This window comes from Gekko japonicus, unplaced genomic scaffold (genome assembly GCF_001447785.1).
Source record: "Gekko japonicus isolate JY-2015 unplaced genomic scaffold, Gekko_japonicus_V1.1 scaffold2594, whole genome shotgun sequence".
Classification (NCBI taxonomy): Eukaryota; Metazoa; Chordata; class Lepidosauria; order Squamata; family Gekkonidae; genus Gekko; species Gekko japonicus.
The window spans coordinates 101,947-114,446 of NW_015171580.1; the positions used below are offsets into that span (position 1 = coordinate 101,947).

General features: G+C 47.3%; 2 protein-coding genes across 2 annotated transcripts in view; one reads left to right on the top strand and one right to left on the bottom strand.

The window, feature by feature from the left end:
- Positions 1-12,500, top strand: part of LOC107117662 (guanine nucleotide exchange factor DBS-like) — a gene marked incomplete at both ends in the record, with an annotated part of 237,080 nt that overhangs the window by 95,448 nt on the left and 129,132 nt on the right. The window contains one exon of the mRNA XM_015419819.1: positions 449-537. Within this exon, the coding sequence (XP_015275305.1) occupies positions 449-537 (89 nt within the window). The remainder of the gene's footprint in view (positions 1-448; positions 538-12,500) is intronic.
- B3GNT5 (UDP-GlcNAc:betaGal beta-1,3-N-acetylglucosaminyltransferase 5) overlaps positions 7,590-12,500 on the bottom strand; it is a 34,865-nt gene continuing 29,954 nt past the window's right edge. The window contains exon 2 of the mRNA XM_015419820.1: positions 7,590-9,256. Within this exon, the coding sequence (XP_015275306.1) occupies positions 7,783-8,922 (1,140 nt within the window). The 5' untranslated portion in view covers positions 8,923-9,256 and the 3' untranslated portion in view covers positions 7,590-7,782. The remainder of the gene's footprint in view (positions 9,257-12,500) is intronic.

Consider the following 12,500-nt stretch of genomic DNA (forward strand, 5'->3'; position numbering starts at 1 on the left):
CCCCTTCTTCCGGCCGCCCCCTGCTTCCAGCCTCATTCTGTTGCAGAAGGAGGAAGAAGCAGGAGGGTAAGTTGGCGTCCTCCCCCTCTGCCTGGCCGAGGCCACTCCACGTGGCCTCTGCAAGGACTCCCAGCCCCATCCAGGAGCTTCCCCGAGGTAGCTGTGTTAGTCTGTTGCTGCAAAATAGTCCAAGAGTTCAAATAGCACCTTTAAGACTAACAAATAGCACCTTTAAGACTAACCTTTAACACACTTCCAGTGATGTCAGGGGGTGTGGCCTTATGACACACTTCCGGTGATGGCAGGGGGTGTGGCATATGCTAATGAGTTATGCTAATGAGTTCCCCTAGCTCTTTTTCTACGAAACGACCCCTGCTCTACAGGAAATTTCTTTTGCTGCAGGACAAGCTGTTAAGACAGAACTCTCGTTTTCTCGGTCCTTCCCTAGATTGAAGTAATGCACGAAGCGAGTCAAGGAGGGTCCAGCAGAATTTTGGTCATGAGCGAGAGCGAAGAGAACCTTTCCACCAGGAGGAGGTAAGGAAGACGCCATTGGCATTAAACCATGGGTTCTTTAAGCAAAGACTGTGATGAGTTGGTGTTGTGCTGCACCAGTGCAAAGTTTAACGCTAATTATTTCCTGGCAAAGCAAGCCTCAGAGCTGGAATCGACAACGCTTCAATAGGCATTTTGTGAAATCAGTTAATCCCTTCCCAACAGGGTTCTCGGTTTCTAAACCTGAAGCATCATCAGCTACGGTTCTTGAGCCATTAGCGTCGAACGCCGGGTAAATCGCTGCCGGCTTGTAAAAGGAGCTGCTGTAATGTTCAAGTCTATGAAGTTACGAGATAAATTTCAAGGATTCTGTAACGGTCGTAGGTTCAGTGTCACAGGGGAAAGTGTTTTACTTTATTACAGGTGCATCTATAATAACATAGTCCGTTTTTTTTCCTCCCAGAAGACCACTGGTAGCTATCCTTTTTTAAAAACAACAACTGGAAGATAGGTATGGGCTAGGGTTACTGGGGCCCCCGGTTCGGTGGGGGTTTCCTGATTTGGGGGGGGGCTCTTTCCCATCCACCAGCCAGCTGGCGGAGGAAGCCCCACCCCCACGAATGACCACCTGGCCTCCCCACCAGCATTTAAAGGAAGCCTTTAAACACTGCTGGGGAGAGGCAGGGCCCTCTGCTCCCCAATGTCATGACGTCACTTCCGTGTGATGTCATCATGCTGGGGACACCCCACCCCCTCCCCTCCAGTAACACCCCCCAGAGTACCCCGCTGGGTACTATGAGGGACCTGGCAACCCTAGTATGAGCTAAAGATCCCAGATAATTTTTTCCTTTTTTTAATGAGGTTTTTTTTTTAATTTTTTCGTGTGTGTGTGTGTGAACCTGGAAATCATGGCAACCTCTGGGGTGACTGACTGACTGTGTGTGCACCTGGAAGTTATGGCACAAGAACATTTGAGACGCCAATGTTGGATCAGGCCAAAGGCCCATCCAGTCCAACACTCTGTGTCACACAGTGGCCAGAAATACCAGTGCCATCAGGAGGTCCACCAGTGGGGCCAGGACATTAGAAGCTCTCCCACTGTTGACCCCCCCAAGCACCAAGAAGACAGAGCATCACTTGCCTCTGGTGACTGACCCCCTACTGGGGGCCTGGGGGATATTCAGAGAGGTGGCTAAAGAAAGCCTGCCCCCGCCTCCCGGCTGTTGGTATTCCAAGGAGGTCTCCCATCCAAGGACTTGCCAGAGCGACCCTGCTTAGCTTCCGAGATCTGATGAAATCGGGCTTGCCTGGGTTATCCAGGTCAAGCCAAGGCCCAAGAGAATTTTCATCACGCTACAGTCCCCAAGATTAGCTAAAAAAAGCAGTGACAGTCCAACTGGTATGAAACAGTTGTAAAATCGTAATAGATCCTGTTAAGTCACTGGTATAAGCTTTAGGGAGAACCGCATGGGCACACGAATGAACCTGGGACCTTCTGCGTGCCAAGCAGATGGCTCTGCCCCGAGCCGCAGCGTCTCCCCTCTCACAATACTAGGTCTCCGTAGAGTTTCCTAGGTCAGACTCACTTCAAGCTCCTTCTTAGAAAACCACGGCACACCTGTGAGTCTAAGGCAGTGTGCACAAAATAGTCAGTTCACCATCCTTTTCAAACTTGCCTGTGGCAGCAACGACAGATTATGGTTGTACGCCGTACTAGCAAGAGAGGGTGGCGGGCAAAGGGGCAGTTTGCACATTAGGGTAGAGACCAGGGCCGGCTCACTCACTAGGCGCTTGCCTAGAGCACGCCGGCCCTTAGGGGCACCAAACTGGCACACACACCCCGTCCTGGTTCAGCTGGAAACACTACTGAGTTTTAAACATGTTATGATCTTTCTGATGATAAAAACACCAATTCCACCAAAGAACTTAGCCCTCTGGGCACAGAAGGGTCACTCAGCTGAGTCAAAGAAGAACCTAAGTAGGGGGGCTATTACACAAGGACACTCAAGTTGCAACTGACTTATGGCAACCCCAGCAAGGAACTGTCAAGGCAAGTGAGAAGCAGAGGTTGTTTGCGACTGCGAGTGCCTTTCTTTGCAGAGTCTTCCTTGGTGGAAGCCAGATGTGCAAAGCAGGCAAAGTTACAAAAGCAAAAGTGAGTGTTAAGAGCATGGGTGCCAGGGGAACGGGAGGTCCGGGGTACAGATCCAATTAACGGGTCCGAGCCATGGTGGGCGCATGGGGGGGGGGCGCCAGAAGGGATCCTCGCCTAGGGTGCAAAATAAGCTGGGGCCGGCCCTGGTGGAGACATAGCAAGCACCTGCCGCCCCAAAGCTCCTGGAGCTACGGATCGCCAGGACTAGACCTGAAGAGGCATCTCTGAACCAGGGATGCCAAGGGACTAGTGGAAAGAGGTCAGAGGTCACCACATTTGACGGCAGCCCTATTTGAAAGGCTACGTTTCCATCATGGTTTTGGAGGGAGACACCGTCCTTGTTCCAATCCCTTGCTAGTAATTACTGGCTGCCGAGAACAATGTGGCAGGTGACCCACGCTGGAAATACTTCTGCTGCGAACAATAGCCAACAAATTCCCCGATCGACAAGCCTTGGTTTCTTGCCCAGCTGCTGTTTCACAAAAGGAAAGGGAAGCATTGTTGGAGGCCCAACACCTCAGTATTTTGTATACGTGCAAGGCAGCAGAGAGAGTTTTTCACACTGTGCTGAAGATCAGAGCCACAGTACAAGAATCTGCACATCCTGGTGATTAGTCAATAGATTACATCTCTTTGACCTGGCACCCTACATGTGAGAACCTATACAGACAAAGTCACGAGTGGGCAGAAACCGCTTTTTCTTCAAATAAAAATTCCGCAGTGCAGCAGCTCAAGCGAAGGGTAAGTGAAACGTAATCCATTTCCAGGAAGGTGGACCTCACAAGTGCCCCAGTATGGCTCTGGTCTGCAGTGTAACTGATTGGAGTCTGTCCTCTCCCATGTGCTCACATATGCTCGGGCACTTCTGGTAAACAGGCTATTGTAATGTATTCAAAGCTGCCTTGAATGCAATGTCGTGAAACATTTAACTGAAATGTAATGTTGAGCTTCGTCCTGGTAAAACGTAAAGGTAAAGGTTCCCTTGCTCGAAAGCCAGTCGAGTCCGACTCTAGGGTTGCGGTGCTCATCTCCGTTTCAGAGCCGAAGAGCCAGCGCTGTCCGAAGACATTTCCGGGGTCATGTGGCCGGCACGACTAAACACCAAGGCGCACGGAACGCTGTTACCTTCCCACCGAAGTGGTCCCTATTTATCTACTTGCAATTTCTTGCTTTCGAACTGCTAGGTTGGCAGGAGCTGGAACTAAAGACGGGAGCTCACTCCGTCATGTGGCACACCACACCCGGGTCTCGAACTGCTGAACTACCGACCTTCCACAGCCTGCAGCTCAGCATCTTAGCCACTTGAGCCACCGCAGCTAGGATCCAAATCCATCCATTAGTATTGCTAGCCCAGGAAGTAACAAACCAATCACTTCAAGCAAGCTCCCTGAGCAAGAACGAATGTGATTGGACCTTATCTCGGCCACCTCATAGGTTGATATGTGTACAGTGGGTGTGGCTACATTAGCCGGGAATGTTTAAAAGCAGGACAGCTGCAATGTAAAGGCTGTTCTGTCTATCAGATGTTGATCCGTGTTGGGAGTTGTGTTCGAGTTGAAGAATAAAGTTGTGTTCTTGCTGAATCACTCTCCGACGACTCTGTTAAGCGAACGACTTAACAGCTATGCAGGTTTTTTATATTTCCCCCCAAACCTGCAAAACCTATTTGAACCAGTGTATGCAATGCCTTTCAAACCACTTGCAGCTCTCTTTAAAGAGAGTCCCTGTCTCCATCTGTACCACCCACGAGATAAGAGGAAAACTGTATCTAAGATGCAGAGGAAAGGTAAAAAGGGACCACACATGAGATTTCCTGTAAAGGCCCCCCCCCATTCCCCTGCATATATTCCAGAGGATTCTGCTTCTCCAGGAAGTTCCTTCCTTCCACTGGCAGGATGAGACACTTGTAATCCTGAGGCTGTTCTGTTGTTCAAAGCCTTTAAGTCCGACACTGTTTTTCTCCCAGAAATGAACCATAGAATCTGAAGACGTGTGCTTGCACATGAAAACTTATATCCAGAATAAAACTTTGTGGGTCTTAAAGGTGCCACTGGACTCAGACTTTGTTCTGCTTCTTCAGACCAACACGACTACCCACCTTGATCTATCTCCGTGGAATTCTAAGGACACTTTTCTAGGAGTAGTCCCCATTCTCACACCTTTGTTTCCTTTTTCATTCCATCAGGAATGAAAGATGTGGCTCAAACCAAGCCAGCTTGGTGTAGTGGCTAAGCGCGTGGACTCTAATCTGGTAGAACTGTGTTCGATTCCCCACTCCTCCTCTTGCAGCTGGTGGATGGCCTTGGGCAAGCCGTAGTTCTGACAAGAGCTATTCTTGACAAAGAGCAGTTTCTGTCAAGAGCTCTCTCAGCCCCACCGACCTCACAGGGTGTCTGTTGTGGGGAGGGGAAAGGAGTTTGTAAGCCGCTCTGAGACACCTTTGGGTAGCGAAGGGCAGGGTATAAATCCAATCTCCTCCTCCTCCTCCATCAAAAAGGATGTCCATTTAGCACCACATCCGAATATTCTGTGACCTTAGTGCATTTTCCATATAGTAGTGAGATCACCTTAATTCACATAGTGATTATTGCAAATTACTTATATAAAAATAAGAACTTGCCAGTATGCTTCAAGTCTTTTAAGGTTTGCTTGCCCTTGAGGCATCTTTAATGCAGGTCGGCTTCTAGCCGAAGCCTGGGAAACTTGGTAACTCTTGACTGTCGGAAATAACTTCCATTGAGGTACATAGGTAGTATGCATGAGTTTTAGTTCTGAAGGCACCCCCAAAAAGGCAGACCTAGACATAATTACAAAATACACAAAACTGTTTATTGAAAACAGATATTTTACAAAAAAAAAACAACCCTTGTGATTCAGAGCAAAGTGTCAATAAATAAATTCTCTCTCTTTTTGTAAGAAAAAAAAATTGAAATAGCTGCAAACCAAACAGGTAAAAACTAGTTTCAGTAATACACACCTCTGTGCAACAAGTGTCAAAACTGGTACCTGAAGTGACCATTCAGGCCGATGCAATTTTAGTTTGCAAAGGAACAAAAATTGTCTAACAGCCTTGCATCTGGAGCACTGGCAAACCCGAGAATTTCCAATTTTAAAATGTGCGTATTTGTAGAGCAGACAACATTCTAAGCCCAAAAGGTGTAAGAAATGGTCCAGCTACCCTTTCAAAAGACAGGGGGAGCCTTCATTATTTCTCTAAATTGAGGCACATTTTTTTTCCTTACCTGAAAGCAGAGCAGACCATTCTCCATGTCCCTTTAAAGCGAATAAATACTTAAACACAACAGACCGGCTGTAAAAAAACAAACAAACCCCAAGCAAACAAAACGCACGCGCGCACACACACACACAAAAGGAACAACCACATGGTCAGTTCAAACAGTCGAGACAAGTTATAGGCGCTAGTTCAGGCTACCTTATGACAAACCGTGACTGGGCAAAGTTGCAGACGCTTCTGCCCATTGACATTCAAGAGCCAGCTTTGTAAGATCACAAAAATTCCCAAGCACATTCTTCAAGAAAAAGTTTTCTGTCATCAGGTGGTGGGTTGTTTTTTAAAAAAATCTTGGATGTGTCATGGTGTTGATTTTAAATTGCCCAGAAGGCTATAGAAAGTGTATCAATAACATCTACATTCAGTTTATCCTCTGCACTTGGGCTTCTGAAAACTAGCAGCTGCTAAACAACGTGGTAGGGGCAGCAGGCAATTCCCCCCCCACCCGAATTACAACAACAAAAAACAAGGTTTAGCTGGAGCTGTACACCTGACAAGCCATTTCACGACCAAGGCCTAACCAATGCTTCCATTCCATTCTGGAAACTGAAGGTGTAGCTGTTTTGTTCATATTGTGTAAAGAGACACACGAGTTGGGACGGGGGGGAAAATAAACTTATTTTTGTTTCCAAACCCCGCCCCCCCCAAGCCTTGAAGGAACAATATGTTTATATATATAAAGTTGGCACAGATTTTTAAAAGTTCAGAGAAATCTAAAGTGAACACTTAGTACTGCGTATTCTTGTGCTTTCCAAAATCATAGCTTTTTTTGATAGGTGGTGCCCCCTCTAGAACTTTTGTGCCATCTTTGCGAGGGGTATAACCCACTCCTTTTTTTTTTAAGTGTACTCTCCCTCCTCCTATTTCTTATGTTAAACAGCAACACAATGAGTGGGGAAGCGACCAGACTGTAGAGAAAACCAACGGAGAGGGTGACTGACGTGTGCTCTTTGTGGCCCTAATGTATTGTAATGTTCAGACATGCTCCTGCAAACACTCGAGATTTGACAGTTCACCTCCTCCCTTTACCAAACTTAAAGGAAGCATGATCTTCAAGGGAGCTTATTCCTATTGCAAACAGTTTACAATGGAAGGCTAGGGAGTGCAGATCCTGGGCTGGATCCACGGGGAATCCAACCCACGGTTTCCATTTGTTCAGCTGTATTGCTGGATTAATTTAAACCAGTGTCTGAAACCAACATTAGCACCTCTTATATAGATAGCATTTACATCTCCAAAGAGTTAAGTGATCAGTATTTAGTATTAAAATGCATAGCAAAACGAGTCACCATAGAATTAAGAAAGGAGTGGGAAGGGGAGAAAACGTTGACTAACTACCTGCAGTGAAAAGCCTTTGCAGCGATGTATGTTACTTGTCTTATATTTCCAAGCATTACTGCAATGGGAGAACACAGTACACGGACTTCTTATAAGACGTTTGTGTTTTCCCCAGTTCTGGTTCATTTTCAAGCTACAGATAGATCAGCATTTAGAAATGTAAACTTTTTTCTTTACGTTGGTTAATAGTTACCTAGCCAAATCTTAACCTGCTTGGAAGGAGACACGCAAACCATCCTATATGGAAACAAAACAGTTCAAATAGCTGTAAAAACACTTTGGTGAAGCTGTTAAAGAATTCGGACAAACCATCCTATATGGAAACAAAATAGCTGTAAAGACACTTTGGTGAAGCTGTTAAAGAATTCGGTGTAGAGGCAAATATTCACATTTTACATACGTTTCTTTCCCTTTTTTTTGGTATGTATCTTGAAAGAAACCAATTAAGAGAGATTTCTCATTCCAATTTTGGCTCAGTAAGTCCATGTTGGCATTCAAGTATTTAGAACACCGCTGCCATGCAGGGATATGTGCCCTGATAATATATTCTGCATAGCAACGCGATGTTAACTATCTTGCAATACATTCTACCAAAAAACCCAGAAGAAATGTTCTTCACTTTTGGGTCTGTAGCCTGCTTCCAAAGGTAGCGGAGGTCTTCTGTGTGGCCATGAGACGTTATCATTTTCTCATAAATGCAAGGATGATACGGAGCCTTCCCCTCCCCAGAAAAAAACTGGTGATACTGCGGTACAACCCCCATCTTGTTGGCACAGAGACCCATGAAGACATCGTCGATGTAAAGGCTTGTATTCAGCGTCTGTGAGGCCACAAATACTTTAGCTGCTACATCGCCGGATATTACATAAGCAGCCCCAGCTGTGTAGTCAGGATAAGCAGGCCACGGGTACATTTCGTACGAGACGTAGTATTTGCTGGTCTTATCTCTTACGGGAGGCGCTCCCCGATGGACGTGCCCAATCCAGAGATCCTGAACGCCGATCTGCGCAAGGGTTTGGAGATATGCAATGAGGTTTGGCATGTGAATGAAAATGTCATCATCCGCCGACATAACGAACTTGGCATGAGAGCAGTACCTGTTTACCCAGCTGAACTGCAAGAGCAGTTTGATGGTGAGGTTGTGAAAGGTATCCATGAAGTCCTGCTGGATCAGATCGCCGTACTTCTCGTCTTCCGCCTGAAGCCAGTTTTGCATTTGCTCCCTGTGTGCAGAGTCTTTCAGCTGTCCCAAAGCAAACAGGGTCCTTATGTTGGCGTCAAGGTGGGAACGGGCGTACTTATTGCTACCCCACGTTTGTCGAATCGCGTCTCTGCGGTAGCGGTTCCCAGGCGAGCTCTTCACGAACAGCAGGAGGAGGATGTCTTCCCGTTGACATTTTTCCGGGTGATTGATCAAGTATCGATAGCTTGCTACCCTGTCCATGTTGTCCCTGCTGAGAGAGAGGCTTTCGTTCACAAAAGCGTAGCTGTTGACGAGGTATCTATACGAGTAAGACTTCACATAGTCCAAAAAAGTACCGTCGTCAAGTGGTCCCCAAAATATCATGAGACTCAGTATGAAGCAAGTGGCAAACAGCTGCACAAATTGGCATTTCCTAACTCTCCGAGGATTTACGTACATCGTGGTGCCGTCTCCGATTCCTCGTTCCGCTTAAGGATTTGTCTCTTTGGGCAGAGTTCTTGTTAGCGAGTTTACAGTCTCTCCTTTAGGAGGCGTGTTCGTTGTAGATGCATCTTTCTCTCAGATCGTAGCTTCAATGGAAGTCAGTGCACAGGGACTTTACAAGCTCTCTCGCTCCAAAAGCTGTTCAGCTAGAACCGAAGGGGTGTGGGAGAGACTACAAGAGAACACCAGCCTAATATACTCCTTCCTCTTCTGCATCTTCACCTGACATCAATATAATCTCAGGGCTGGTGCTCCTTTACATCTTCAGAAAAAGGACGAATGCAAAGGTCTAAAAAAAAGTAGATAAAGGAAAACATGTTAGCCAAATGTTATTGCCATCCATAAAATCTTCTTATAAAAGGTCAGACCCAGAACAAGGGAACGATAATTATTCCAAAACCTTTTTTTTTAAAAGCCCAATTTCAAAGCTAATCAGCATGATAAAAAGAGCAGCAACGACTACAGATTCTTCACAACTGCCTCCCCTGCTCCTTAGGAACTTCTAAGTGAAAACAGCACCAGTTGGGCAGATGCTGGGCTATTCTTCATGCGTGCAACACTAGCACAAAAGGAAAGCTCACGTTCCTCGTTATCTCATAAGACGACGATGACATTGGATTTATATCCCACCCTTCACTACCCAAAGGAGTCTCAGAGTGGCCTACAATTCTTTTCCCTTCCCCTACCCACAATAGACACCCTGTGTGGTAGGTGGGGCTCTCTTGAGAACTGCCCTTGAGAGAGCAGCTCTGAGAGAACTTGTGACTGGCCCAAGGTCACACCAGCAGCTGCATGTGAAGGAGTGGGGAATCAAACCCGGTTCTCCCAGATTAGAGTCCGCCCTCTTAACCACTATAACAGACTGGCTCTCTTAAGCAGTACTTAAGATTCTGAACTTGGGAGATAAATGCTGCACAGGCTAATCAACATTTTGACCACTCAAGGAGTTTTATCATCTCAGGGGAAATTTCTAACAGTCCCGTAAGATAAGTTAATATTCTTCCAATGTTGCCTTATAGGAGACATGATAGAAATTGAACTTTGGGAAAGGTTCATTGTTCCAAGTCACAGCTGCCTGGGCCTGGAAGCACAGAATCATAAATCCATCCAGTGGTAGAGGGTGCTTAATCTTCCCCTGACCTTCTGCTTAGCCACCGCCTCCCCCTCCCCAAGCTGGTGTTTCTCAATTTGTAATGAAAAGCAAACAGGTAGGAGAAGTAGTATGGTTGCTTCCCCATCTGCCCTTTAGTGACCTCCACCGCTTTAGAAGAAGGAGAAGAAGAGATTGGGATTTATACCCCATGGCCCTTCACTACCCAAAGGAGTCTCAGAGCCGCTCACAAACTCCTTTCCCTTCCCCTCCCCACAACAAACACCCTGTGAGGTAGGTGGGGCTGAGAGAGCTCTGAGAGAAACTGTTCTTTTTCAAGGACAGCTCTTGTCAGAACTATGGCTTGCCCAAGGTCATCCAGCCGGTGTGTAAGCCGCTCTGAGACTTCAAGTGAAGAGCGGGGTATAAATCCAATCTCTTCTCCTTCTTCTACCCAAAGGAGTCTCAGAGCGGCTCACAAACTCTTTTCCCTTCCCCTCCCCACAACAGACACCCTGTGAGCAGTGTTCCCTCTAAGCTGAGTTAGTGTGAGCTAGCTCACAGTTTTTTAGCCTCCGGCTCACAGATTTTTGTCTTGGCTCAGGAAGGAGGGCTCCAGAACACACTAATTTATGCAGTAGCCAAATCACCTGCTCACAACTTTAATGCCAGCAGCTCACAAAGTAGAATTTTTGCTCACAGGACTCTACAGCTTAGAGGGAACATTGCCTGTGAGGTAGGTGGGGCTGAGAGAGCTCTGAGAGAAACTGTTCTTTTTCAAGGACAGCTCTTGTCAGAACTATGGCTTGCCCAAGGTCATCCAGCAGGTGCAAGTGGAGGAGTGGGGAATCCACCCCGGTTCTCCCAGATAAGTGTCTGCGCACTTAATCACTACACTAAACTGGCTGTATGGTTGAGATCTGGATTCCCTGGGTCTCCACCAAGCCTGTAGTCTCAGCCTTGGCCACTATCCGTAGGGTTGCAAGCTCTGGGCTGAGGAATACCTGGAGATTTTGTGGGTGGAGCCTGGGGAGGGTGGGGAAATCTCAGCAGGGTACGATGCCACAGAGTCCACCCTCCAAAGCAAGCATTTTCTCCAGGGGAAACTGATCTAGGGTCATCTTGAGATCAATTGTAATGGTGGGAGATATCCCGGCGCAACCCTAATCCTCTACCCAATGGTTATATTTCCACTACTTTAGATCTGGTGAGTTCTAGGGAAAACTCAACTACAGGAAGCAAGCAATACTGTTTTCCTTGCGCATTACTCCAGATCGCTGATCCACTCTGCAACCCTGTGGGGTTCAGAAGTTGCTGCAGAAAGGGAGGGGGGGAGATTACATGCACCTTCCGTGCTCAGACCCGTCGGAGTTGCACGGTTTAATTCAGTTCATTTATACCTCACCTTTCTCCACAACGGAGACCCAAAGAGGTTTACGTTATACTCTTCTCCTGCATTTTATCCTTACAGCGATCCCGTGAGGTAGGTTAGGCTGAGACAGTGTGATTGGCCCAAGGTCACCCAGCGAGCTTCCATGGCACAAGTGAGGGATCTGAACCTGGGTCTCCCCAGATAGTTGTCCGGCACTCTTAACCACGACGCCACGCTGGCTCTCCGTTAGCACAGTTCTCTAAAAACTTAAGTCTAATTTCGCTTAGTCAGTTAAAAGCAGCTGGTGAATGTAACCACTACCACTGCCTACCAGCAGGTCTCTTGGGGGGGGGGGTCCTTTACTCCACAGTACAGCTGCTAGGGATGCCAGCTTCAAGGTGGGACCTGGGGATCCCCCAGAATTACATCTCATCTTCAGACTACAGAGGTCAGTTCCCCTGCAGAAAATGGATACTTTGGAGGGCGGACTCTATGGCATTGTACCCCACTGAGGTCCCTGACCTCCACAGGTTCCACCCCCATATCTCTAGGAGTTTCCCAACTGAGAACAGGCAACCCTACCCCCCCACCACCGGTGGCCGGGGGACCTGGTAACCCTAAGCCAGTTCGGTGTAGTGGCTCGGAGTGCGGACTCTCATCTGGGAGAACCAGGTTTGATCCCCCACTCCTCCACATGCAGCTGCTGGTGAAACCTTGGGTCAGTCATAAGTTCTTTCAGAGCTGTTCTCTCAAGGGCAGTTCTCGAGAGAGCTCTCTCAGCCCCACGTACCTCACAGGGTGTCTGACGTGGGGAGGGGGAGGGAAAGGAGATTACAAGCCGCTCTGAGACGCCTTCGGGTAGTGAAGGGCAGGGTATAAATCCAATCTCTCCGTCTCTTAACAACTGCCCCCCCAATTATCCTCACAATATTGACACAGTGCCTCAAATTAAACATTTAATGCCACCTGTGCACCAGGTACTCTACAAATAACCAAACCCCCATAAGAACCTGCTGTACTTGGGTGGAACTAACATTACATGCAGTTTATTTAAAGGACTTTTTTACACTA